General features: G+C 54.2%; 1 protein-coding gene and 2 pseudogenes across 1 annotated transcript; 2 read left to right on the plus strand and 1 right to left on the minus strand.

Annotated features, from left to right (window-relative positions):
• Nucleotides 1-27,496, plus strand: part of LOC128820667 (uncharacterized) — a 2,212,279-nt pseudogene that overhangs the window by 1,689,127 nt on the left and 495,656 nt on the right.
• The window catches only part of LOC128820669 (uncharacterized), a 1,091,286-nt pseudogene that overhangs the window by 688,727 nt on the left and 375,063 nt on the right, over nt 1-27,496 (minus strand).
• Nucleotides 3,132-5,244, plus strand: LOC128820691 (olfactory receptor 14J1-like). Its single transcript, XM_054001504.1, has one exon. It carries the CDS (start codon nt 3,144-3,146, stop codon nt 4,074-4,076), a length of 933 nt encoding a protein of 310 aa, XP_053857479.1. The 5' UTR covers nt 3,132-3,143; the 3' UTR covers nt 4,077-5,244.

Here is a 27,496-nt window from a genome sequence, read left to right on the forward strand (position 1 = left end):
AGCACTGAACCCACCACACTAATTAATGCAATGGCTGAGAAATCTGAAATTGGTGAACCAAAACCACTACAGAAACTTCCTGATGAACTGCCCCAGACCAGAGGGAAATCAAGGCAGATCCATGGTTTGTCAGGACTTACTTGATCCTAATGAGCCCCGTGGTGCATTTGGAGCTGAGCCCTGGAACCTCAGGGCCTGAGAGGAGATTGCACAAACCTTTCCAGGAGTCAAAGGTAGAAGAAAACCCCAAAGTGTCTCAAAGCATTAATGGGTCCCACTGAGGTCCATCCCCAGCACAGGCTCCTCATGGACTCCTTGGAGGAGAGAACTGGAGGCCAGGATGGCACAAAAACCTCTCAGAGACTCAAAATGGCACAAAAACCTCTCAGTGTGGAAAGGAAAATCCAAAGTACCTTAAAAACTTTGAGTATCTCAAAGTATTAATGAGCCCCACTGAGTGTCAGTACAAAGCTCTCAAGGGACTCGTTAAAGCAGATAATTGGGGCCATGATTGCACAAACCTCTCACAGAGTCTGTATCAAAAGGGAAACACCAAGTACCTTAAAAGAACTGAAGTACCTTGAAGCATTAATGAGCCCCACTGAGTGTTGTTCCTGACAAAGCCTCTCCAGGGACTAATTACAGCAGATAATTGGAGGCCATGATTGCAGAAAGCTCTCAGAGACTGCAAGGCAAAAGCCAAAGCCAAAGTCCTTTGAAAAACCTGCAGTGCCTGGGAGCATTGTGGAGCCCCCAGGGCCATTCCTGAGCAAGGCTCCCCAGGGACTCCTTCCAGCAGATCCTTGAGGCCACTGGGATGTGGGCTAGGGGGGGATGCTGAGGGCAGGACAAGGGACTGACAGTGCCCAGCCTGGCTGGGGCTGTGCCAGGAGGCCCCAGGGCCTCAGGACAAGGTGTCTCCTGACAGCCCTTGGTGGCACAGACCCTGCTGTGCTCCAGGCCACCAAGGCTTGGCTTCTCTTTGTCCCCACCTGTCATCAGTGCCTCCAGTTCTCTGCTCTGCCTGGGGCCTGGGGACACTTTCTCACTCGTGTCCCTCAGTGGGACCCATTAAAAGTCAAAGAAACTTTGAAGTTGGATTCTGACTTGGAGTTCTGGGGAGGTTTCTTCAGCTCCCTCTCAGGGCCTGATGTTCAGGGCCTGAGCACAAAGCCCCAGAGGCTCATTCAAGTCCTTGTGCTGTGTCTGTGCTGCTGAGCTGGGCCGGGCTCCTGGCACAGAGGGTGATGCTGGTAAGCAAGCAGAGCTTCAAAAGCACATTTCTCTGGATGAGCAGCTCTTCTCCCAGCCCAGCAGGGCTGGGGCACTGCCTGCAGCCAGCGCGGGCACAGCCCAGAGGCACAGAGAGCTTCAATCAGTCAGGGCTGGGAAGGTGCTGAGAAGTGCCTGGGGCAGAATCACTGCCAGCCCTTGGCACAGGAACCTCTGGCTGCAGGACAATGCAGCTGCAGCTCCTGCAGTGATATCCTCAAGCTGGAACATGCCAATGCCCACAGCCCCTGTGAGTACATTCTCTGATGGTCTCTTGTGCAGAGCAGCCAGGGGTGCCCAGGGCTGTCCTGCAGAGCAGGGTCCTGCAGCCCAGGGCGCTGTGCTGGGCCAGGGACTCTGCTGCCTGCCAGGGACAGCTCTCAGCCGGCCCGGGGAGCTGCTGCCAGCGCTGGCCAGAAGCTGTGGGGGGAAGGAGCCACCCTGAGCAGGGCAGGTGCTGCTGCTGAGAGCTGCTGGCTGGGGCAGGGCTGCTCCCAGCTCCAGACCAGCCTGGGCACAGCTCCGGAGGACACTTCCCAAAGAAGGCAAGCCTGGGATTGCTGTAAAGCTCAGGAGCTTTCTTGAGAGTGTTTTCAATTTCCTGCTTGGAGAAGGATGGGAAATTTGGGGTTTTTTGCTTTTCATATATTTTTCACATATTGGTAGTTCTGTTTATTACCATTATATAATTATGAGACTGTAATCCTTACCTAACTCTATTAAACTCCTAATTAACTCTATTAAACTACTATTATATACTTAATATAATTATAATCCTTATTTAACTCTAGTACATTTCCTTACCTTTTTCTTAGATTTTAGAACAATAAGTTGACTGTCAAAATACCTTCCTGGAATATTGTATAGTCTTATTATCAGGAAGAGGACCTATAAGAAGAACATTCTGGTTTTTGAATGTGAACAGTGATAACAAAAAGTAGGGCAAAGAACCCTTTGGTCCTACTCCAATGGGTTGAGTTAGGGGTGTGTAACTGGGACAACTGAATCTCCTATTGGATTTTCCGGTTAAATATCCTAATTAATCAACCTTTATAAATTGTTGAAATCAGGAGCCGATTATGCCTCATCCCCACTGGGACACCTGGAAGCTTCCAATAAAGGTCTGCTTTTTACTTTACTGTTCTAACTCTGTTGCAAGGTCTTTATTTTTTTTTTTTTTCTTCTCGTTTGATCATAGACAACAGGAGGATGAGAGAAGCAGAACAGGAATTGTAATCCCAGAATGACAGAACATTCTGAGTTGAAAGGGACACACAGGATCCTCAAAGGAATGTTTGAGCATTTACAGAGACTCCAGAACTGTGACTTTGGGTGGTCAGTCTCTCTGCTGGGAGTCTCCCAAAGGGTCTGCAGCCACTGCTCAGCCCTGGACAGCAGCAGCATCACCTTGGCAGGGCCCAGCAGGGCTCTCCTGAGCTGCCCTTGCCCAGCTGCACACAGACCCTGCCCCAGCCAGGGCCCTGCACACAGGCAGGTTTTTGTAGGGCCGGGCCGAGGGCACACGGGGTGGGATGGGCTCTGTGAGCGCTGGCAGGGACAAGGCACCTCTCAGGAGGGAATGTCCAGGCCCAGGGAGATGCTCAGGGAAGGAGAGGGGGCTGAGCAGAGCAGTGCTGGGGGAACAAGCCCATCCAGCCCCTCACCTGCCCTCAGCCACAGGGAATCCTTTGCCTCTCCCATCTCTCAGTGGCAAACTCTGAGTGCAGCAGGAATGCTGGGGATGTCTGACCTCAGAGAGTCAGGAATGATGTGTGGCTAGGAAAACAATTCCTTAAACCAGCTCCTGCCAGCCTTTCTTGACTTCTCACTGTCCTTTCCCCATGGACAGGTGCCATGTGCAGCCACAGCAAATGTCCAACAGCAGCTCCATCAGCCACTTCCTCCTGCTGGCACTGGCAGAGACGCGGCAGCTGCAGCTCCTGCACTTCTGCCTCTTGCTGGGCATCTCCCTGGCTGCCCTCCTGGGCAACGGCCTCATCATCAGCGCCGTAGCCTGCGGCCACCACCTGCACACGCCCATGTTCTTCTTCCTGCTCAACCTGGCCCTCAGCGACCTGGGCTCCATCTGCACCACTGTCCCCAAAGCCATGCACAATTCCCTCTGGGACACCAGCACCATCTCCTACACAGCATGTGCTGCACAGCTCTTTTTCTTTCTGTTCTTCATCTCAACAGAGTATTTCCTGCTGACCATCATGTGCTACGACCGCTACGTGTCCATCTGCAAACCCCTGCACTACGGGACCCTCCTGGGCAGCAGAGCTTGTGCCCACATGGCAGCAGCTGCCTGGGCCAGTGCCTTTCTCAATGCTCTCATGCACACGGCCAATACATTTTCCCTGCCCCTGTGCCATGGCAATGCCCTGCGCCAGTTCTTCTGTGATATCCCACAGATCCTCAAGCTCTCCTGCTCCAAATCCTATCTCAGGGAACTTGGGCTTATTGCTGTTAGTGCCTGTTTGGTTTTTGGTTGTTTTGTGTTCATTGTTTTCTCCTATGTGCAGATCTTCAGGGCCGTGCTGAGGATCCCCTCTGAGCAGGGACGGCACAAAGCCTTTTCCACCTGCCTCCCTCACCTGGCCGTGGTCTCTCTGTTTGCCAGCACTGTCATATTTGCTAACCTGAAACCCCCCTCCATGTCCTCCCCATCCCTGGATCTGGCCCTATCAGTTCTGTACTCGGTGGTGCCTCCAGCCCTGAACCCCCTCATCTACAGCCTGAGGAACCAGGAGCTCAGGGCTGCAGTGTGGAGACTGATGACTGGATGCTTTCGGAAACATTAAACTGATTGCCAATTTCTGGAAATCACTTTGAATAAAACTCATTTTTGATACTGCTTGTTGGTTTCATTTTGGAGGTCCTTTTTCCTTTGTTTTAGGTTTTTCAGATTATCCACAAAGAAATAACACTGTTTGTTCCATTTCTCCTTTTGTTTCTCTCCACCTTCCCTGTTGCCACAGACTGTGTCAATGAGGGGCTGCGCTCTTGGTGGCTTAAAAGGAACTCAAGGATCTCCCAGCACATTTTCTGCAGAGCTGCCCTTTTGTTGCCTTCTCTGGAGCTGCAGCAGCAATGTCTGTGTGCAGAGCTGGGGGCAGATCAGTGCTGGCACAGCAGCTGTGCCCAGCAGCAGCAGCAGCACTTGGTGTTGCCAGTGCTGCTCCCGTGGCCCTGCCCCGCTGCCCTGGTGGCCCTGGTGTTGCTGCAGGGCCTGAGTGCTCTCGGGGCCGGGCACAGTCCTGGGGGTGGCAGTGCCGGGGCTGCAGCAGGGACAGGCCATGGGCACTGCTGGGGCAGCGCTGACGCCTCAGGCCAGGGCCTGGGGGCTCCAGGCTCCTTGCCCAGGCTCTCTCAAGAACACGGCCAGGCCAATGCTCAGCACAGAAAACCCCCGTCAGCAGCCCCAGGCTGGCCGTGGGCAGGCTGGGGGCAAACAGCACGGCTGGTGCTCTGCAAGGGCCCTGGGGGAGACGGGAAGGAGCAGCAGAGCAGGGGCTGATCCATCCCCAGTGCGCTGCACAGCCCAGGGCAGCATCCCAGAGCGTCCTCATGGAGCTGCCAACAACATCCCCCCTCTGCAGCCCTGGCCTCTCCCCCAGCTCACACAGGTGCCGCATCCTTGCAGGCACAGACACGGCAGCGCTGGCTCAGGAGCCCCTGTTTGCATTGCACACAGCAGGCGGGAGCACCCCCGTGCTGCTGCTGTGGGGACATGAACCTGAGGCAGCACAAATGCCATCAGCCCCTGGGGCCAGGAAGGGCTGGGGGATGCCAGGGAAACCACTCAGCTTTGTCCTGGCCTCTGCACTCAGCCAGAAAGTTTGTTCCCATCAGCTGGGACTTTCCTGTCCCACTGCAGACGCTGTTGCTCAGAGCCAGGGCTGCCAGGCAGCCACCCCCAAACTGCCCTGAGCATTCCCTTTGCTTCTCCTCTGCTTTCTTTATTCTTCCCTGGTCCAGATTTCTTCCTCTTGCCCAGCCCTGTTCCCTGCCCTGCACACAGCCCATCCCTGTTTGCCTTTTCCTCTCTGGCCCCACTCCCCATTGCAGTTCCTACCTTGGCACCATGGGAACGTCCCTTGGGGAGCAGGATCATCCCACAAGTGCTGCAGGAATTGTCTGCAGGCTCCTGCAGTGCCTCGTGCTGCTCTCTTGCCAGAGGCAGCCCAGGCCAGGGGGGCACATCTGGGCTGCTGTGTCTGCCTGTGGGGCTCCCTGTTCTGGGCAAGGAGGAGGAGCTGCAGAGGCTCTGCAGGACTGACAGGATTGGCTTTGGGGCTGTGAGGAGAAGCTGAGGGACCTGGGCTGCTGCAGCTTCTGAAGAGGAGGCCCAGGGCTCCTCCTGCAACTGCTCCAAGGGTGGTTTCAGGGAATCCCAGAATCAGCAAGGCTGGAAAAGTCCTTGGAGATCATCAAGTCCAACCTGTGCCCTGACACCGCCTTGTCTCCCCTGAGCCTCCTCTTCTCCAGGATCAACAACCCCAGCTCCCTCAGCCGCTCCTCACTGGACTTGTGCTCCACACCCCTCACCAGCCTTGTTGCCCTTCTCTGGACACGCTCCAGCCCTTCCATGTCCTCCCTAAATTTGGGGGGGGCAGAACTGGACACAGGGCTCGAGGTGCTGCCGAAGCAGTGCCCAGCACAGGGGAAGAATCACTGCCCTGCTCCTGCTGGCCACACCATTCCTGATCCAGGCCAGGAGCCATTGGCCTTCTTGGCCACCTGGGCACACGGCTGGCTCATGTCCAGCCTGCTGTCCCTCAGTCCCTGCAGGTCCCTTTCTGCCTGGCTGCTCTCCAGCCCCTCTGTCCCCAGCCTGGAGCGCTGCAGGGGTTGTTGTGGCCAAAGTGCAGGACCCGGCACTTGGACTTGTTAAACCTCACCTTGTTGGATTTGGGCCCTGTATCCAGCCTGTCCAGGGCCTTCTGCAGAGCCCTCCTACCCTCCCAGACAACTTGGTGTCACCACGGTTCCATGAAGCCCCAGAGAGTCCCAATGATCTCCATGATACCGTGAGGCCTCCCAGTGTCACAATGTCCCTTTGGTTCCATGGGACCCCTTGGTGTCACAAAGTCCCTTGGATCCCTGGGCCCTGCAGTGTCACAATGGTGCCATGGTCCCCCAAGGCCCTGCAGTGTCACAGTGGATCCTTGGTTCCATGAGGTCTGGCAGGGCAGCAATGCTCTCCTTGGTCCCACAGTGTCACAGTGGCCTCTTGGTCCCAAGGGTCCCCCCGGTGTCAAACCTGTTTCCTTCATTCCAAGAGTCCCTGAGGAGCAGCACTGGCCCCTTGGTTCCATGGGGCCCTGCAGTGTCACAGTGGCCCCATCATGACACGAGGTCCTGCTCTGTCACGGAGCTCTGCATGGTTCCACAAGGCCCTGCAGGCTCACAGTGGCCTCTTGGTTCCGTGAGGCCGCAGAGTGCCACAATGAATTCCTTGGTGCTGCAGTGTCACAATGGAGCCCTGGTGACACAAGATCCTGCAGTGTCACCTGGGACCCTTGGTTCCATGGGGCACCACAGTGTCACAATTGTTCCCTCAGTTCCCACAGTCCTTGCCATGGAGCAATGGTCCCTTGATCCCATTGTCCCCAGGCTCTCCCAAGGGTCTCCTTGGTTCTGCAGTGGCACAATGGCCCCTTGGTTCCACAAGGCCCCGCAGTGTCACAGTGGCCTCTGTGGTTCCACCGGGACCCAGACTGTCACAATGCACTCCGTGCTTCCATTCAGCCCCACAGTGTCACAGTGGCCCCGTGGCTCTGTGGTGCCATGTCATACACAGTGTCACCATGGTCGTCTTTGTGCCACCAGGCCCCGCAGTGTCACAATGGCCCCTTGCTTGCCCAGGGCCCTGCAGTGTCACAATCATCAGAGAATCAACCAGGCTGGCAAAGACCTTGGAGAGCATCAAGTCCAACCTGGCACCCAGCACCACCTTGTCACCCAGATCATGGCACTGAGGCCACATCCAGTCTTTGCTGAAACACTTCCAGAGACGGTGACTCACCCACCTCCCTGGGCAGCCCATTCCAATGCCCAATCAGCCCTTGTGTGAAGAATATTTCCTGATGTCCAGCCTAAACAGCCCCTGGTGCAGCTGAAGGCTGTGTCCTCTTGTCCTTTCACTGTTCCTTGGGACAAGAGCCCAACCTTCACCTGGCTGCACCCTCCTGTCAGGGAGTTGTAGAGAGTGATGAGGTCTCTCCTGAGCCTCCTCTTCTCCAGGATCAACAACCCCAGCTCCCTCAGCCGCTCCTCACAGGACTTGTGCTCCAGAGCCCTCACCAGACTTGTTGCCCTTCTCTGGACATGCTCCAGCCCCTCCATGTCCTTCCTAAATTGGGGGCCCAGAACTGGACACAGCACTTGAGGTTCTACCAAACCAGTGCCCAGCACAGGGGAAGAATCACTGCCCTGGTCCTGCTGGCCACACCATTCCTGATCCATGGGTGTGTCAGAGCTTGGATGAGGGAAATGGTGGGGAAAAAGTGTTATTGATTGTCAGCCATGAAGGGTCTTGATTTTCATATCTATTCAGACTGTATTAGAAGGTGCTGGGGGTCAATATCAATTGGACATTGCTGATATCAATCTATAAACAGGAAAAGAAAACAGGGCAAAACAGTTCTCTCTGCATTGTCTTCAATATAGTATATTCACTTTGAATAGACTTCTGAAATCTGGCTAATTAACCACAGAAGAATTGAAAACTTCGATTATTCCCAGAGGCTGTTTCTGTTCAGGTGTTTTGAACAAATTATTATGAGCTTTTGTCACTGAATTCCTGAACTGAAGGGCTCAAGAAAGAAGAAGCCTCTGGAGTAGGAAAATTCATCAGCAACCTCCAAGGGGCTGAGGATCCATCCCCATCAGAGCAGCAATGAGCAGAAATGGGCAGAGCTTTGTGGCTGCCCCAGCTCTGGGATGGGCCCTGGGCCTGGAGCAGGAGCAGCTCTGGAGGGCCCCAAGGCCGGGGCTCTTGTGCTGGCCTGGGCAGATGGGATGGCAGCAGGGGCTGCAGAGCTCTCAGCAGCTGAGGCCGAGGGGAGCAGGGCAGCCAGGGAGCCTCCTTGTGCCTTGGGCAAGCCCCTTCCGCCATGGCTGGGGCTGAGTCCTGGCTGAGCTGCAGCTGCTGCTGTGCCCTTGGCAGGGGCTGAGGCCGTGGGGCCAGTGGCCAGAGCAGCCTGGCCTGAGCAGAGCTGTGGGGCCAGAGGCGGCTGGGCTGTGCTGGGGAGAGGCCCTTGGTGCTGCACAGAGCTCAGGGCAGCTGGCAGAGCTTGCAGGGAGCTGGGCTGGGCTCCGAGAGCCTGGCCCAGAAACCATCAGTGTCCATCTCAGCCTGGCTGAGCGTGCAGGGGCAGGACTCAGCCCAGGCCTTGTGGGGCAGGGCCAGCGCCTGTGCAAGGCATTGAAAACAGGCAAGTGCCCGAGAGAGGAGGCTGCTCTGTGCCCTTGGGGGCATGGACACAGCAGGGAGGGGGCCCAGGACATTTGTCAGCGCCAGCCTCTGTCCCCAGCCCTTGGCAGCCCTGGCTGCTGAGCCCAGCTTTGGCCTGGGCTGAGTTTGGCTGTGGCCCAGCTCCATCCTGCTGCGGGGCTCAGGGCCTGTTCCCGGCCATGGCCAGCCCTGGCCGGCCTCTCTGCTGGCCCAGAGGCCGGCAGAGCCCGGGGCAGGGCTGTCTGTGCAGCCCCACAGGTGCCAGGGGCTGGGCAGGAGCTGGCAGAGGCTGCCCAGCAGGGAGGCCATGGGGCACAGAGCCCCAAGGCTGCCGTGGGCACCACGGCACAGGGGCCGTTCCCAGCCGCAATGCTCCTGTCCTGGGCTGGGCCTGCACAGGGGCTGTGGCACCATGGCTGGGCCAGCACAGGGCCACCAAGGGGCCACGCAGCCGCTGCCGGGGCTGACAGCAAGGCCGGGCACAGACAAGGAATTGCTGAGCGTGGCCTGCGCTGGCCAGGGCTGACTGTGCCAAAGGCAGAGCTCAGCTGCCCTTGGGGGCTGCACGAACACTCAGGAGCCCAAAGAGCCTCCATGGCTGTGCTGGAGACCAAGGCTGGAGCAGGGAAATGCAGGGCTGCTGCGCCATAGGGAGGGCATGGAATTCCAGCACACACCTCAGCTCTCTGATGATCCCGGCACCGTGCTGGGCCCTGTTTCAGCCTGGAGCAGAGCAGATGTTGATGGCACAGGAGCCCTGCGGGGCTGGCAGGGACCTGCAGCTTGCAAGGTGCTCTGCTCTCCCTCAGCTCCTCTCTGAGAGATCCAATCCCAGCTGGGCACCTCAGGGCACAAGTGGCACTGCCTGTTCATGGCCACACAGCTGATGTCTGCCTAGAAAGGGGCACAGGTTTTAATACCTCTTATTTGATTAGTATACAGGCACATTTTTATTACCTGCGTCACTTGAGAACTCTTAAGAAATGGCAAAGTTTTCCCTCTAGGAACAGGAATTTCCTGGAAGTATACTGATGCAGGAGAAGAAATACTGATCTTCCCATCTACTTGTGTCATTAGTATCCTGTTTATTATTTCCTCTCATTCTTCTTTCAGGTATTTCAGCTCTCCTTTTTAAATGGCTGTGTCTAAGGACATCTCTTCATTTAGACCAGGTGGATCTATATATTTCCCGTTGCACCTAGACTTCCTCCTCCAGATGCTTTCTGGTCATTCAAGTGTCCCTCAATCTACTGGTTTCATGCTTTGAACGTCAGGGAGTGGCCCAATCCTTCCAATGTTCAAATAAATATGAATTATATTTTATTCTATTACAGAATTTCCTTTTCTCATGTCTTTGTCTAAAACTGGTCCTGTACAGAAATCCCTTGGGGATGGGGGACATGTCAGATGCTGCTGGGACATCCCAGAGAGCTGAGGGAAGAGCTGGGATGGTTATTAAACTGTTCCAATGTTCAACTTGTGTTTGTTGGCAAGAAACCTTTCTGTGCCTCTGAGTGTCACCAGGCCCTGAGCCCAAAGGACACAACCCTGATGAGTTGTGGTTCCCACTGCAGGGGCACTTGGACCTTTGCTCTGCACAGGAGAGCTCTTCATCCACTTTCCCTCTTTTCCTCCCTCTGGCCATGGAGGGAGTTCCTGACTTCAGCCTGTGACTCGTGTGTGCAAAGAGCAAATCTGGGCAGAATCGGGGCAGGGAGGGTTTGGGGGCACCTTGGGATCTGTGCTGGGCACAGAAGGTGTTTTCCATTGCTCTGAGACTGTCTGCTGTGCACAGTGGAGTTAATAGCCAGCAGAGGAATGACTTTTGCATTGGATGGAGCTGTGCCTTCCCTTGGCTTTGTTGGCTGACAAGAAATAAACATCCCTCTCGGGCAGCTCCTTCTCCAGGGAAAGCAGGTGGGAGTTGGAGCCAAGGAGCTGAAAGCTGCAGGTGCAGCCTGGGCAGGAGGGAGCTCAGATTTGCACGAGGCTGCTCTGAGTGCCAGGGCTTGGATGGGGGAAATGGTGGGGTGGGGGTAGGGACAGAGTCTGATTGATTGTCAGCCATGAAGGCTCTTGATTTTCATATCTATTCCAACTGCAGGAGGAGGTTCTTGGATTTAGAGTCAATTGGAGATTGCACATATTAATGTATAAACAGGAAAAAAAAAAATCTATACAGCACCTGAAAAAACATTTTCTCCCTATCTGTAAATTTAATACATTCACTATGAATACAGTTCTAAAATCTGCCTAATTAACCACAAAAGATTTCAAAACGTAAATCAAATTATTCCCAGAGGCTTGGCTTGTTAAGGTGTTCTGAACATTAATGAGTCCTGGGGCACTGAATTCCTGAACTGAAGAGCTGAAGGCTGAAGAAGCCTCTGGAGCAGTAAAATTCAGCAGCAGCCTCCAAGGTGCTGAGGATGTCAGCAGCCCCCACTGAGGCCATCCCTGCCCAGAGACCGTGGGGGAATGGGCAGACAAGGAGAGCGTCCCTGGGGCTGGGGCAGCAGAACTCAGAGGCACCAGCAGCTCCAGCTGGGAAATGGAGTGTGGGATGGGGCTGTGAAAGCCCTGCCTGGGCTGTGCCAAGCAGGACACACAAGCCCTGACCCCCATCCACTAAAAAACTCATTCAAGGGAGATATTTAAAAGTAATTCCAATTTTTTGTGTCCTCTGAGTTGGACTTACTGCAGAAATACCGACAAGGGATTCTCAGGAGCTCCAAACAACAAAACAGCCTTTACTGGGAACTTCAGAAAATCAGAGCAACTTTGGCAAATGGTTTAATGCGACATTCAATGAAGAAAAACACTTCTCAAAGCATTAACTTGGCGCATTCAACTTCACAAACTCTAAGCCTGTTCAATTTTAAGTCAAGCAACTTTTGCAAGTGGATCGAAATAGAAGAGAGAAGGAGAAAAAGACAAGTAAGATACAGAGAAGCACACACAGAGCTACCAACTCCTGGATTCAAACAGTGTTCAGATAGAAATTCCAAGAGGAAGTAGGGTCAAGATGTGTGTTTGCCTTGTGGTCAGCCTTAAATACCCCTTGGTCTTCCTGGGCCCTTTCCCCAGGTGGGACTTGGGGTCATTTGGTCACTCAGGAGCTGGGCTGGGGCTCCAGAGGTGGCTGTGGAGCATTGCCTGTGCTGTGCCAGGGACTGGCAGCCACTGCTGGGCTGGGATAGAGGCTCTGGGGGGATTGGGGTTCCAGGGCAGGGCAGGGCTGGGGTTCCAGGGCAGGACAAGATTGGACCTGCCCCTTCCTCCCCACACATGAAATCTTTCAAACTACCAATCTCCTCCAGTCTGTCACAACAGGCAATGTTGGTGGTGGTACCAAAATTTGGCCATGGGCACCTGCAGGAGAAGGACAGTTCTTTTCCATAGGAAGGAAAGCACAGAGCCCCAGTGTTTCAGCAGCAGATGAGAAGAGACCTTCCACGTGCCAAGGTCAGCTGGACCAGTCAGGTGGTCCCCGGGAGGCCAAACCAGCCAGACCTGTTCCATGTTCCCTTGGTTTTATGGTGCCCCACAGTGTCACAATGGCCCCTTGGATCCATGGGGCTCTGCAGTGTCATAATGGTGCCTTGGTTCCATGGGGTCCAGCAGTGTCACAATAGACCCTTGGTTTGATGGGTTTTCACAGTGTCACAAAGGCCCCTGGGTTCCAGAAAACCTTGCAGTATCCCAGTGATCTCCATGGTTCCACAGACCCCACAATGTCCCGTGACTCCTCAGTTCCATGAGGCCCGTGATGTCACAATGGACCTTTGGACCCTGGGGGTTTGCCGTGTCACAAAGGTGTCTCGGTCTCCTTTGGCTCCACAGTGTCACAATGGAACATTGATAACACGAGGCCCCTCTGTGTCACCCTGGAGCTTTAGTTCCATGCCACCCTACAGTGTCACAAAAGCCTCTCGGTTTCACGAGGCCTCACAATATCACAATGGTCCTCTTGGTTCTGTGGGGACCCCCAGGGTCACAATGGTCTCCATGATTCCATGAGTCCCCTCAGTGTCACAATGGTGTCCATGGTTCCATGGTGCCCCACAGTGTCACAATGATCCCTTGGTCTCACAAGGTCCCACAGTGTCACAGTGGTCCCTTGGTTCCATGGGCTCTGTGCTGATGCATTCCCCCCTCCCCTTCTCAGGCCGCCCTGCCAGATGAGAATTGCTCGCTGGGCCTCGGCCTTGGCCAACAGCCCCTGGGCTCAGCTCCTCCGGAGCTCATCACAAACACGGTCTGCTCCAGGCACTGCTGCTGCCCAAACAGCTCCTGCTTGCTTTGGGAGCAGCCCTGGGAACTGTTTTTGTTCCCTCAGTGGCACAACATCCCTGTTCTCACCCTGCCAAAGAAAGCTGTGGATGCCAAGTGCGGCCAGGATGAAACATTGCTGGGGCTGAAGCCCCTCTCTTGGGGCCCTACAAACAGCGCTCCAAAAGGAGCCCCTTGGAGCTCTCCTGGGCCAGCGACTCCCTCTGAGTGGGGCCTCTCCGAGCCAGGAACTCTCCCATTTGCTGCACTCGGGGGATCCCCAACAACGAGGGAGCCTGGGCCGATCCCCCCACTCCTCCAGGCTCAACCCTTCCCCGCTGGGGAGATGCCAAAGCATCCGCAGGGAGCATTTCCCTGCCCTCAGGGGAATTTCTCACAGGTGCCTTGCACTGACTCTTTGTGTCTGTGTGCACACAGGAGTGCCTGTGCTCGGGAAATGTGGCAGAAATGCTGCTCTCTGAGGGGTCTGAGTGCCTTGGGCAGCTGAGCCAGTCAGGCCTGTAAGTAAGGTTAAATCACAAGGTCTAAGCTAAGTTAAATGGTGCTAAGAGTTGGTTTTTTTGCTAAGTTGTTATGTTTAATGTAAGTTATAAGCTAAGTTGAATATTGTTCAATGTTATTCCTCTGTTAAATTGCAAAGTCATAGGTTATGAGTTAGGTTAAATACTGTTAAGCTCTGTTCTTTTGCTGAATTGTGAAGTTGAAGGAAGAAGTTAAGGTTAAGGTATGAGTTAAGTCCTGTCAAGTTTGAGATCTATTAAGCTTTTATCTCTTTATTCCTTTTATCCTCGCCCTCACTCTCCTTGTGTAACACACACACACACAGGGACAGTTCTCGGTTCCTTTCTGGTTTAATTGTCTTGATTTTGTTTGGTTTTGTTGTTGCTTTGTTTCCTTGCTGTGCCTGAAGTGTCCAGTCAGGAGCAGAGTGACTCTTGCCAAGGAACTTTGCCGTGCTGTCGCTTAATATTAAATCTGGTTTTTGCTGAACCCTTGCTGGGATTTTTTCAGCGCTCTCAAGCCCTCGTTGGTAACAGGGTGAAGGAGCCCTGGCCCAGGCTCTGGCCCTGGGGGACATGGAGACGCTGCCGGGGGGTCCCTGTCCCCCTGTCCCACCCCCACGGCCCCGTCCCCCATCCCCGTGTCAGGCTCTGGGGTCGATCTCGTGGAACATCCTCTGGGGGAGGCTGCGGCGCCGGGGGCGGGGGGACCCGGGGGGACAGGGGACCCCGCTGTGCACGAGCAGCGTTGGACTCCTCTGGGGGAACTGTGAGGGGGGGCTGGGGTGGAGTGACCTCCCCAGTGACCTCACACAGCCCCTGTGATGTCACACAGCTCCTGTGATGTCACACAGCCCCTGTGATGTCACACAGCCATCACTGTGATGTCACACAGCCCCTGTGATGTCACAGAACCTTGGCTCAGTGCTGGGCAGCCCCGGAGCCGTCCCAGCAGTGGCCTCTCCCTCCTGCCCCATCCCTCAGCCGGTGCCGCCCTTGGGGCGCTGGGCCTTGGCTTCCTCTTCTCCCTGGGCATCCCCTTCCGCCCGCCCGCCCAGGGTGTCCCGGGGAGCTGCTGCCCCTGAGCCAGGGGCTCTGCTCTGCTGCCTTGGGCACCCCGGGGCTCCTGAAACACCCCACGGCCAGGCTGGGCCCAGAGTGTCACAATGTCCCCTTGGTTCCATCGGGCCCCCAGGGTCACAGTGCTCCCTGCGCTCCCTGAGGCCCCACATCACCCAGCCCAGGCCATTGCCGTGGTTCCAGTCCCTCCCAGTATGATCCCAGTGACTCCCAGTCTCTCCCAGTATATCCCAGTTGTCCCCAGCATGCTCCCAGTCACTCCCATTTCCTCCCAGTTGCTTCCAGCATGATTCCAGTTACCCACAGCCGCTCTGAGTCACCCTCAGTGCAGTTCCAGTTGCTCCCAGTATATCCCAGTTGTCCCAGACATAGTCCAAACTGCCCTCAGCATGCTCCTGGTCACTCCCGTTATGATCTCAGTCCCCCTCAGTGTCGTCCCAGTTCCACCCAGTACGATCCCAGTTGCACCCAGTCAGCCCTAGTGCAGTCCCAGTCACTACCAGTATGTCCTCAGTGCCCCCCAGTATAGACACGTCACTCCCAGTTTCCCCCACTTGCCCCCAGCATGGTCCCAGCTGTTCCCAGTGTTGTCCTGTGCAGTATGGTGCCAGACACTCCCAGTATATCCCAGTTGCCCTCAGCATGCTCATTCCCAGTCACCTCAGTTGCCCCAGTATGGTTCCAGTTGCCCCCAGGATGATCTCATTCATTCCCAGTACATCCCAGCTGCCCCCAGCACGCACCCATCATTCCCAGTCATTGCCAGTTGCTCCCAGTAGCCCTCAGTGTGCTCCCAGTCGCTCCCAGTATTTCCATGTCCGTGCTCCAAGTGCTGCTCCCAGCCCTGATCCGTGGGGATGGGAATGTCCCGCTCCCTTGCCGGGGCAGGGTCACACCTGAGCCAGGTGTGCAGGGCAGGACCTTGCCCTGACCCCCAGCACTGTCCCAGCTGCAGGATCTGCTTCCCACCGGCCTCTTCCTCCTGCGGCCCCGAGCCCAGCTTGGTGCTGAACAAAGGGGCTGGGCCGGGGTCATCCCCCGGCAGGGGCTGCGCACCCCCTCTGCCCCCTCCCCAAATTCCCTCTGGGGGAGGAGGAGCTGGGGCAGGAGCCCTGTGGGGAGGGACAAGGGGGTGACAATGGGATGGGGGGTGTCACACACGCTCTGGGGGGGACACACACGGCCCCGGGGACCCCCCGTCACCTTCTCCTGCAGCACCAGGAGGATGAACCCAAACATGGAGCCACTGACCCCTGGCAGCATCTTGGGGGTGGGGTCTGGTGGCAGCTTTGGGGGTCTGGGGGAGTCACAACCACCTAAAAATGCCCTCTCAGCCCCACAGCCACCCCTGGACTCCTCAAACCACCCCACAGCTCCCAGCCAGGACTCCCCCAACTACTCCCTGCAAGATAAATGACCCCAAGAACCACCAAAACCTCTTTCCATCTCCCCCAAGACCCACCCAAATTCTCTGCAAGCCACACAGCCCTGTCAGGTACCCAAACCTCCCTCACAGACCCTGCCAAGCCTCCTCCCAGCACCACAAATGCCCACGAGATTGACAGAAGCCTTTCCCAGTCTCCCCAGGAGCCCCTAAACTCCCACCTCCCGTGGCACTGACCAGGAGAGGTTGGTGGACAGGAACATTTACAGCCAGGACCAGCTCGGGCACTTCAGCAGCGATTTGGGCACTTTGCAGGGGACACCCCAAATGGGGAGACCCAGACCAGGGACTGGGACAGACAACCAGAATTCCTGGAGAACAGGTGGGCTCAGGGGGACACATTCTGCCAGCACACCTATGAGATTGTGGACATGTCTCCTGGCTTTGATAGCTTCAGAACACCCAAATCCTACCAAATATTGCCTTGAACCAACCCCAAATTCACCCCCAAATCCCAGTAAATGGTGCAGCTTTAGATACCTTAGTTTAATTTCTTTATTTTCACCCCAGTTTTGGTTGTTTAGACTGGGTGAAGAAGGGAATTATTTAGATGGAAAAGACCTCCAAGATCATGCAGCACTGCTTGATGCCACCAGAAGAAATAACTGGACAGAGCAGGTGAGATTTTTTGGGGTGTAAAGTCAACAAATCACTTCTTCCCAATGAATTTCCAGTTTAGATCAGAGTCCTGATGGACTCTGGAACCCCGTTAGTCCTAGTACAGAGAACAGTCCTTGTACAGAGAACTCTCTGCTCACTTTGTTCATCTCTTGCAGACTCAGCTTTGGATTTTTTTCCTCTTTGTTTCAAAGTTCAAGGGGCCTCTCTTATTTCTTCCGCCTGGAAATTCATTCTTTCTTCTCAGCTGAGGCAGATTTTACAAGTGCAGCAGAACTAGCAGACTAAACAGCGTATTTTACCTATGCTGGCAAGCTACTAATGATTCAAAACAGCACATTTCACCTAAATCCAAATGGATTTCTACCCTGTTGAATTTACCCTTAAAATACCCTGTTTTAAACCCCAGCACTCCCTGGGATGAGAGAGACAGAGATTCCCTCAAGCACTCCCCTGGCACAGGGGGAGAGGTAGGGAAACCCCCGCAGGAATTCCCTGGAGTGAGAATGATGGAGACCCCCTGGGGAATGGCCTGGGCTGACAGGGACAGGGACAAGCCATCCAAGCCCCTCCCAAGCATCCCCCAGGGCAAGAGGCACAGAGACCCCTCGAGCATCCCCTGGGCACCAGAAAAAATAAACTCGGCAGAAATCAAACTCAACCCTACATAAAATGCCTTGAGGAATATTTGCTCTTTCCACAAGTCACTTGTGATGGAAACGTAAACAAATCCCAAACATGAAGAAACCAACAATAGATGCAATTCTGTGGCAATTCCAAGTTTCATCAGTTCCTGCACAGCTCCAACTCAGCGGCTGGCAGGTTCTAATAAAAGAAAAGTGGTAATTCAGCCCAATACAGATTATTAAAAGGAAAGGAAAGCTCTGTGCAGCTGCCACAAAGGAGACAGGGATGAAGAGAAAAATGATTCTCACATTTGGCAAAGCGCCCAAGCCTGTGAACTGGGGAGTTATTCAGGAATTTAGCTACTCGAGCTGGGCTTTTTGTAGGACTTTTAGCAGCCTTGTGTTCCTCACCATGTGATGAATGTTCCTTGTCAGTCTCACTGGCGTCATTTGCTTCTTTTCCTCCTGTGATTTTAACAAACTTTTCAAGGAAGGACAACAAAATACGTTATTTACACTGGCCACCCATAACAGCCATTTTCCTTATAAATTCTCCCAAAAGTTGCTCAGAGGAAGCTGCATTGAAGTTTCCAAGAGTTCCTCCAGAAAGAGCCAGAACCTCCTCAAAGGAGGGAACCATGCAGTTGTAAAAGACACTTGGGGTCAGGCAACAGTACCCTGAACTCACTGCACCTTAATAATGTGGCAATCTGGTTAATAAAATTCTTTGAGAGGTGCCTCTGTCCCAGTTAACGTCCTAATGAGACCAAATCCCAAGTGGATTTTATTGAACAGGAAATGTGAGGTAGAGAGAGAGAGATGGAAAGAAAGAGCAAAGGGGGGAGAGCAAGGGAGTGACAGGGACAGAGACCTCCCCTGGGGCAGGGCAAGTGTGACATTGTCCCCTGTGTGTGGGGCCTTCCCAGGGTGGGGGGTTTACACCTGAGCCAGGTTGGGTAAGGGGGGTGGTGTTCACCCCCCACCCCGAGCAGGGATTGCCTCACTGCTTCAGGTGACAATGTAAGATGGAACCAAAAGTGTGTTTTCAGTCACCATCTTCATGAACTGTTATAAACAGGTGGGGCAGTGTTCTTTATCTCTGCCATGACTCAGCCCTGATAACGCCCTGCAGGGGCCATCTTCTGTTAATGGGCCATTGAGTGTCACTGCAGGACTGATAAAATTACATCATCCCATTGTGGGATGCTCCGCCCAGGGGGAGGAACCAAGCATTCCTGCCTGGATATAATCTCACCCTTGCAACACCAGGACTACCTTGCCTACTGGATTCCCAGAGGACAAGAGCTCCATCAGCATCACTGGACCTTCAGAGGAAGACCAGACCCTTCTACAGGATCCCCGCTTTGACAGAATCACGTTCATCACTCCAACAGGACTGCAGCCACCATTTCATCAGACTGCTACCACCACCCTGCCCAACAGGGTGTCAGGTTATATCCTGACTCTGTCAGATTAAGCCAGTGTTTCTGGATCATTGTCTTGATCTTAATTTTCTTATTCAACTGTAATTCTGGCATAAATTCTCCCCTTTGCTCCAAACCAGTACAAAACTCAATGTGCGCACCATTTGTTTTCTTCCCAGAACAGAATTTCCCATCCCCAAACCTTTGCCACATGGAGGAGGAGGCTGCAAGGACGAGGAAGGAGCCCTGGGACAGCCAGGCAGGTGAAAAGGAAGTCAGTGCCCCTTTCCCCCTCTCTCCTGCTCCATCTTCCAGCCCAGCCTGGCCCCCGGCTGCAGGACAACCCCGCTGCCGACACCGTCCTGCTGGGGACGCACTGGGGGGATCTCCTTCCCCTTCCCTCTGGCATGGAGGCAAATCCCATCCTCTCCTTGTCCTTCCGCCCCCAGACAGGGAGCTGAGGATGGAGACCAGGGAGGACAAATCCCCACGGCAGAACCTTGTGGAAGACGCCATTTTGAGCAGCTCCACAGCACAGGAATCCAACGGGGAGGAAAATCCCGAGAGATCCCACAGGAGGAGGGGCTGCAAACCCAGCCCAGGGTGCTCTGAGGAGGAAAGACCCACCCTGTGCCAGGAAGGTGGACAGAGCTCCAGCCAGAGCTCAGAGCTGGTGGTCCATGAGCAGCTCCATGATGGGAAGAAGCCCCACAAGTGCTTGGAGTGTGGGAAGAGCTTCAGGCGGAGCAACACCCTGATCTGCCATCAGATGATCCACACCAGGGAATGGCCCTACAAGTGTGGGGAGTGTGGGAAGGGCTTCAGCTGCAGTTCTGCACTTGTCATCCACCAACGCATCCACACTGGGGAGAGACCCTACGAGTGTGGGGAATGTGGGAAGAGCTTCAGCCGAACGTCCCACTTGATCAGCCACCAGATCATCCACACTGGGGAAAGGCCATACATGTGTGAGCAGTGTGGGAAGGGCTTCAGCCAGAGGTCCCAACTGATCATCCACCAAATGGTCCACACTGGGGAGAGGCCCTACGAGTGTCCCGAGTGTCAGAAGAGCTTTCACACCAGCTCCCATCTCCTCCTGCACCAGCGGATTCACGCAGAGGAGAGGCCCTTCCTCTGCCCTGACTGCAGGAAGGGTTTCAAGCACAGCTCCACCCTCGTCAAGCACCAGCGCATCCACACCGGGGAGAGGCCCTACGAGTGTGGGGAATGTGGGATGAGCTTCAGCCAGAGCTCAAGCCTGATCTGCCACCAGAGGACCCACACTGGGGAGAGGCCCTATGAGTGTGCCCAGTGTCAGAAGAGGTTTCAGACCAGCTCCCATCTCCTCCTGCACCAGCGCATTCACACCGAGGAGAGGCCCTTCCTCTGCCCCGACTGCAGGAAGGGCTTCAAGCACAACTCCCACCTCATCAGGCACCGGCGCGTCCACACCGGGGAGAGGCCCTACGAGTGTCCCCAGTGTGGGAAGAGCTTCTCCAGCAGCTCTAACTTGATCAAACACCAACAGACCCACCGCTAAGGGAAGCTCTGCAAGTGCCCCGACGGCAAGAAGAGCTTTGTGCACTGCTCCAACTCCATCCCCCATGGGAGGACCCACGTTGGTCAGAGCCCCAGTGACCCACATTCCCTGTGATACACAGAGGGAAGACACCTGGCTGGGTATCCTTTTGGTATGGCCCTAATATTCGTCTGATCTATCTTCATCCCTTAAAAACACCTGAAATAGGACCAAAAAGAAAGAAATTTGTCAGAGATGTCTAAAGTCTCACCATTTCACACCTATTTGAGGGGGAATTTATGGTTTGGGCACATATTATGGAAGATTTGTTGGTCCTTGGGGGATTTTGGGCATTGTTCTTCATCTCTTTGCATTCCAAACAACAAACAACAGTCCCACTGAAAACAACGCAATCTTACCCCAAAAAAGCTCAGTTCCATCTAAATATGGCTTGTTCTCACCTCAAAAAAACCCCTCAAAATTACTCAGTTCCTTAGCCTCTAGGGTGAGATGGGGTTGGAAGAAGATTGGGAGAAGTGGGAACCAGTTTTGGAGGGGTGGGATTGGGGTTGTGTGGGTCTGGGTGGGTGGGATGTATTCTAGCAATAAATAAAGCTTTCAGAATTATTTATTTCTAGCTCATTCATTTTGAGTCAGGTCTGTTGGTTTTTTTTTTTTTTTTTCAGAGTGCCACCTTCTCAGCTGATTGTGTTTGTGTCCTCTTTTCGCTCCTGCCTTTCTCTGCCTGCTCTGTTTCTCTCTCAGTGTCTCCCTTGATCCAGGGCAGCTCCCACCAAAGCCCTTGCCCTCATTTCATTCCCAATCCAGGAGCTGCAACCACCATGGGTGAAGTTATGAAGGCTGGCAGTGAAATGTCACTGTAGGATCTTGCTCCACTTGGCTTCTGGCTCCTTGTTAAGAGCTTTGCCTTCAAGGGCAGGAAGATCTTTTCCTGTCTGGGAACTGGAATTCCAGCCCCTGGGAGCGTGTGCCATGGATCCCTGAGGGGCATTCCCGAGGCTCCCAGGGTGCTGCTCCTGCCGTGCCTCCCAAGGAGCTGTGCAGGGCCCGGGGACAAGGTGCAGCAGCTGTGTTGGTTCTGCAGTGCCACAAGGGCCCCTGGTTCCATGAGTTTCCGCACTGCCAGCAGCGGTTCCTGGGTTCCCGTGGTGCCCTGCTGTGTCACCATGGATATTTGGTGGCATGAAGTTCCTCAGTGTCACAATGGCCTACCTGGCTCCATGAGCTCCCACAGTGTCCAAATGGCCTCCTTGGATGGGCAGTGTCACCATGGGCCATTGGCTCCATGCAGCCCCACTGGGTCACCGTGGGCTCCTTGGTTCCGTGAGGTTCTGGGGGTGTCTCCATGGTCTCCTTGGATCCACAGTGTCACAATGGACCACTGGATCCACGTGGCCCTGCTGTGTCACCATGGCCCCTTGCTTCCATGGGACCCCAGGGTCACAATTGACTCCTTGCTTCCACGTCACCCCCTCAGTGCCAAAATGGCCCCTTTGCTCCATGGGGAGCACAAAAGATTTATAGAAATATTGAGCAAATCCTGCTTAACACAGCTGGGAACATCTGTTTGCATTCAAAAGAGAGCTTAAAGGTGAGGATGGCACCAGCAGCTTCCATCTGCAACAGAGACCCAGGGAAAGGACAGGGACACCTGGGAGACTCAGAGAATTCTGCTTCCAGAGATCATTTCTGGCCACACTGTCCCTTTAGAAAGGTGACACCATTCCAGGCAGCCTGTACTGAGCAGGTGCTTCCTGAGTGGGGTTTGTTGTTCAGGAAACCTGCTCCGGCTTTTCCATTCTTTCCTTCCCAAGAGGAAAAACTTCTCCTGGGCCTGTGTGCAGGCAGAGCCCTGAGGAGAGCAGGTGGGACACGGTGCAATGGGCTGGGATATGGAGCTGCAGAGCTCAGGGACAAGGTTCTGCTGCAGGGCACAGGGATGTCAGTGCCAGGTGGGCCATGTCTGACATGGTGAGGCTGGGGCTGAGGAGCAGCTTGTCCAAACAGGGTCAGCCCTCAAGGGGCTCATTCTTCTACAGGCCCAGACCTCCTAAGGAGACATTCAGCATCAAGATCACCTGGGGAAGGCTTCTATCAGCTCCTCTCTGAACTGGAAATTTTTTAAAAATACTCACTTGATTAAATAAAAAAATTATGAGGTACACTTTGAAATCTTTCTCTTTAACAGAACTCCAAACTGACTCCAATCAGTTGTACAAGCCCTGGAGACTTGAAGACCATTTAAGTAAGTGAAAGACCCCCAAAGGCTTTCTATATTTAAAGATACCCACGATGGATTTGGGGCTGTGTCCAGGACCCTCAGGCAGTGAGAGAAGGCAGAAGAAGCTGCTCAAGGAGTCAGAAGCAAAACTCCAAGTCCCTTGGAGCATCACTGGGCCCCACTGAGTGCAGGGACTGCCAAAGGCTCCCCAGGGACTGGTGAGAGCAGATCCTTGAGGCCAGGACTGCAGGGAGCCAAAGGCTCAGAGCAGAGAACTGCAATGCTGAGCAAGGCCTGGGCTGGCTGGGGGAAGCAGAAAGGCCAAGCCCTGAGCCCAGCCTGGCACAGCAGGGCCTGTCCCTCACGGGTGGCTCGGGGCTGTTTGTGGGGCAGTGGGATGTGAGGGGCAGCAAGGACAAATGTCACAAACCTGTGTGACACTCCAGATCCTCATGGAACCAAGGGGCCGGTGTGACACTGTGGGAAGTTGTGGAACCAAGGGATCACTGTGGCACTGTTGGGCCCATGGAACCAAGGGGCTATTGTGACACTGGGCTGCCTCATGGAATCAAGGAGACCATTGTGGAACTCGGGGCCCCAAGGAACCAAGGGTCCGTGGTGACCTTGTGCAGCCCGCAGTGTCACAGAGGAGCCGTTGTGACACAGCGAGGGCGCGTGGAGCCGAGGGGCCATTGTGACACATCAGGGCTTTGTGGGACCATAAAGCCATTGTGACATTGCAAGGCCTCATGGAAGCACGAGGCCATTGTGACACTTCAGAAGCAAGGGGGACATTGTGACACTCCAGGGCCTCATGGAACCAAGGAGACCATTGTGACACTGTGGGGTCCCACGAAACCAAGGGAACATGGAACAGGTCTGGCTGGCTGGGCCTCCTGGGGGCCACCTCTCATCTGCCTTTGAGACACTGGGACCATTTGCTTTTCTTTCTGATGGAAAAAACCATCCATCTCCACCAGGCACCCATGGCTAATATTGGGGAACTGTGTCCAGAATTCCCTATATCCACGGACAGCTCCCAGACAACAGCTACCAGGACTGACAAGTCTGGCTGGCCTTGGTTTCCTGAGGGCTGGCACTCATGTGCCTCAGAAACACTGGGGCTCTGTGCTTTCCTTCCTGATGAAAAGAACTCATCTTCCTGTCCAGGCACCCACGTCCAAAATTGATATTCCACCTCCAAAATGCCCTGTGTCCATGGATAGCCCCTAGATAAAAGATGCCTGGAGAGACAGGTTGGCTGGCTTGGCCTGAGGGTGGCCACCTCTCATCTTCTTCCAGAACACTTGGACTTCATGCTTTTCTTTCCTGCACCAAAAAATCATCCAATCCTGACCAGGTGCCCATGGCCAAAATTGGGATTCCACCTCTAAAAGTCTGTACATCCAAGGATTGCTCCCCAGTGAAATCAGCCAGGACAGACAGGTCTGGCTGCCCTTGGCCTCTTGGGGGCTGCCTCTCACTTACTTTCCCAACACTGGGGCTCGGTGCTTTCCTTCCTATGGAAAAGAACTGCCCTTCTTCTCAAGGTGTCCGTGGTCAAAATTGAGGTTCCTTCTCCCAAATTCCATATATCCAAAGATCCCTCCACGACGAAAGCTGCCAGGACAAACAGGTCTGGCTGGCTTGGCTTCCCAGGAGCCCCATCTCTCTCGTGTTCTGTCTTTGAAACACTTGGGCTCAGTGTTTTCCTTCCTATGGAATAGAACCGTCCTTCTTATCTATGCAGAAATGGCCAAAATTGGGGTCCCACCTCCCAGATTCCCTATATCCAATGGTTGCTTTCAGACAAAAGCTATCAGGACAGAGACGTCTTGCTGCCTTAGGCCTCTGATGGCCGCCTTTCATCTGTCCCTCAAGCACTGGTGTTCCGTGCTTTTCTTTACATGGAAAAGAATTGTGTTTCTCCTGCAGGTGTCCATGTCTGAAATTGGGATTCCACCTCTAAAATTCCCTATATCCGAGGGTTGCTCCCAGCCAAAATCTGCCAGTACCGTCAAGTCTGGCTGGCCTTGGCCTCTGGTGGCTGCCCCTGCCACACTGGGGCTCGGTTCTTTCCTTCCCATGGAGATCCCTGTGACACTGTGGGCACCTCATGGAACCAAGGGGATCATTGTGGCACCACTGGAGCCCATGGAACCAAGGGGCCATGGTGACACAGCGGGGCTTCATGGACCCAGAGACCATTCTGACTCTGTGGGGCCTGATGGAACCATGGAGGCCATGAGGACCCTTCAGGGCCTCGTGTCACCAAGGGGGCATTGTGACACCTCAGGGCCTCCTGGAAGCAAGGGACCATTGGGACACTGTGGGGCTCCATGGAACCGAGGGAACATGGAACAGGTCTGGCTGGCTTGGCCTCCCAGGGGCCACCTGACAGGTCTGGCTGATGTTGGAATGCCAAGGGCTGCCTCTCATCAGCTCCTGGAGCACTGGGGCTCCATGCTTTCCTTGCTATGGAAAAGAAATGTCCATCTTTCCAGATGCCCATTGCCAAAATTGATACCCTCCCAAAAAAGTTTCCTATTTCTAAGAGTATCTCTCAGAAAAAAACCTGCCAGCTCTGGCTGGCCTTGCCTTCTGGTGGTCACCTCTCATCTGCCCCTGAAACACTGGGACTCTGTTCCTTCGTTGCCATGGAAAAGAACTGGCTTTCATGTCCAGGGTTCATGGCCAAAATTAGAATTTGGCCTCCCAAATTCCATATATCCAAGGAATGCTCCTTCAGAAAAGTACCCAGGACAGACAGGTCAGGCTGGCCCTGTCCTCTGGTGATTTTCTCAGACTATGAGCTGAATGTTTTCATGTGGAAACACCTTGGAGAGAGAGAGATCTCCCAAGGTGGGATTTTGAGGCCTCAGGCACATGACCACTACATATGGACAAAGGAGCTCTGTGCTCTGTGCTGTCCTGGTGGTTTTGCTTCATGGAAGTGATGTCCTGAGAGAAGCTGCTAGCAGTTTCCTCGGTGTCTGACAAAAAAACCAATCAGTAATTAGCTTTGAGAAATGACAATCTGTTAAAGCACTAAGGAAACTGCACACGCCTCTGTGAAGACACAAGTTAAAGAGGAAGAAGCCTGTCTGGGTCTCTTTCCCTTCTGGCCAGCAAAGAGGTGCCAAGGCCGGGCCAGCCCCCGTCTGGGCCGGGGCGGGCCGGGCGGCTCCTGCCGTGGGGCCGGGCCCCTTCCCAGGGAGCCCGCCAGGCCCCATCGGCTGCCGGGCAGGGGAGGGGAGGCCGCGGGGCCGAGGCCGGGCCGGGCCGTGGCTGCGCTTGCTGACATCTGGCCGCTGCCGAGCCCTGCCCCGCCGCCAGCCCGGGCCCAGCCAGGATCCGCCGGGCCCCAGGAGCAGCCCCGGGCCGGGCCGGCTCGGCCAAGCTTCTGCCGCCCTTGGGCTTGGCCCGCAACCAGCGGGCAGGGCCAGGAGAAGCCATCGGCCCCGGCCGTGCTGCTGCTCTGCTCTGGCCTGGCTGCTGAGATCCTGGCCCTGCCCCCAGCGCCGCCCAGCCTGACACAGCCCCAGCGCAGCCGCTGCACAAACCTCCATGGGAAAACAGCTCCGGCCGCAAGGACCCAGCCCGGCCGGGCTCACGCAACCATCTGCAGGCCCCGGCTCAGATATTGACTCTTCCCGTGCTTCCATCCTCCCTCCAGGGAGAGAAAAGGACAAAGTGCAGGCACACAGAGGAGAAACGTGAAGACACCGAGGTCAGTGAAGAGGAAGTTGAGTCCCAGATGGGAGGGATGTGGAGATGCTTTGACCTTGGGGCTGAAACCCTCAGGAAACCTATGGAGAAGGATGTAATTGATACATCAGACTCTCTTTTTCCCTATAATGCATTGAAAAGAATGGGGAAATGACTTGATCGGCAAAGGCCTCCATGCTAAAGTAAGCAAATGTTGAAGTAGCTGTGATCCCATGAGAAGTTTGAACACTGAAAGAGAAAAGAGTGATGAGACCCTGTGCCCTCAGGGAGAGAAGAAGAAGATCTCTGTTCCCAGAGATGAAGATGATTTCAGAAATAAATGAAGAGAACCTTTGCTCTTTAACAACTCATCTTTAAACCAATACCCCATAAGTTGGCATGGCCCATAAACACAGCTGTGGGAAAAGCTGTAAAAATTGGGAGGGAAATCATGATTGCAGATTTTTCCAGGCAGCTGCTATTTGTGGAAATGAAAAGTCATGAGAGAACTGTTTTCTTGTGGAGAAGTCTCCATAACATTAACAAGAGGAACTTCTCTCCCTAAGTGAACAGAAGAAAGACAATTTGAGTAGTAAACTGACAGAAAAATTTAGGTTTTGTCTCTTTACATGGTCAGATTGTAGGGAGAGAGGAAAAGTGTTCTGAAAATTTTGTTCTGATTTTTATAACTCTTTCTTTTAGTGACAGTTAGTAAACTTTTCTTTATACCCTTTTAATGTTTTGAGCCCACTTTACCTTTCTCCTAATCCTACCTCAGAGCAGGAAATTAGTAAGTATATTCTCGTGAGTGCACTGGTAGTTAGCCAGCACTGAATCCACTACACTAATTCATGCATTGGCCGAGAAATCTCAAATTGTTGAAACAATGAACTGCCCCAGACAACAGGGAAATCAAGGCAGAGCCATGGTTTGTCAGTACTTGCTTGATCCTAATGAGCCCCGTGGTGCATTTGGAGCTGAGCCCTGGAACCTCAGGGCCTGAGAGGAGATTGCACAAAACATTCCAGGAGTCAGAGTCAGAGGAAAAACCCCAAAGTTTCTCAAAGCATTAATGGGACCCACTGAGGTCCATCCCCAACACAGGCTCCTCATGGACCCCTTGGAGGAGAGAATTGGAGGCCAGGATGGCACAAAAACCTGTGAGAGACTCAAAATGGCACAAAAACCTCTCAGTGTGGAAAGGAAAATCCAAAGTACTTCAAAAACATAGAGTATCTCAAAGCATTAATGAGCCCCACTGAGTGTCAGTGCAAAGCTCTCAAGGGACTCGTTAAAGCAGATAATTGG

Source organism: Vidua macroura, chromosome 30 (genome assembly GCF_024509145.1).
Source record: "Vidua macroura isolate BioBank_ID:100142 chromosome 30, ASM2450914v1, whole genome shotgun sequence".
NCBI lineage: Eukaryota > Metazoa > Chordata > Aves > Passeriformes > Viduidae > Vidua > Vidua macroura.

Coding starts and splice junctions, on each gene's coding strand:
- LOC128820691 (XM_054001504.1), top strand. CDS start 3,144: ATGTCCAACAGCAGCTCCATCAGCCACTTCCTCCTGCTGGCACTGGCA.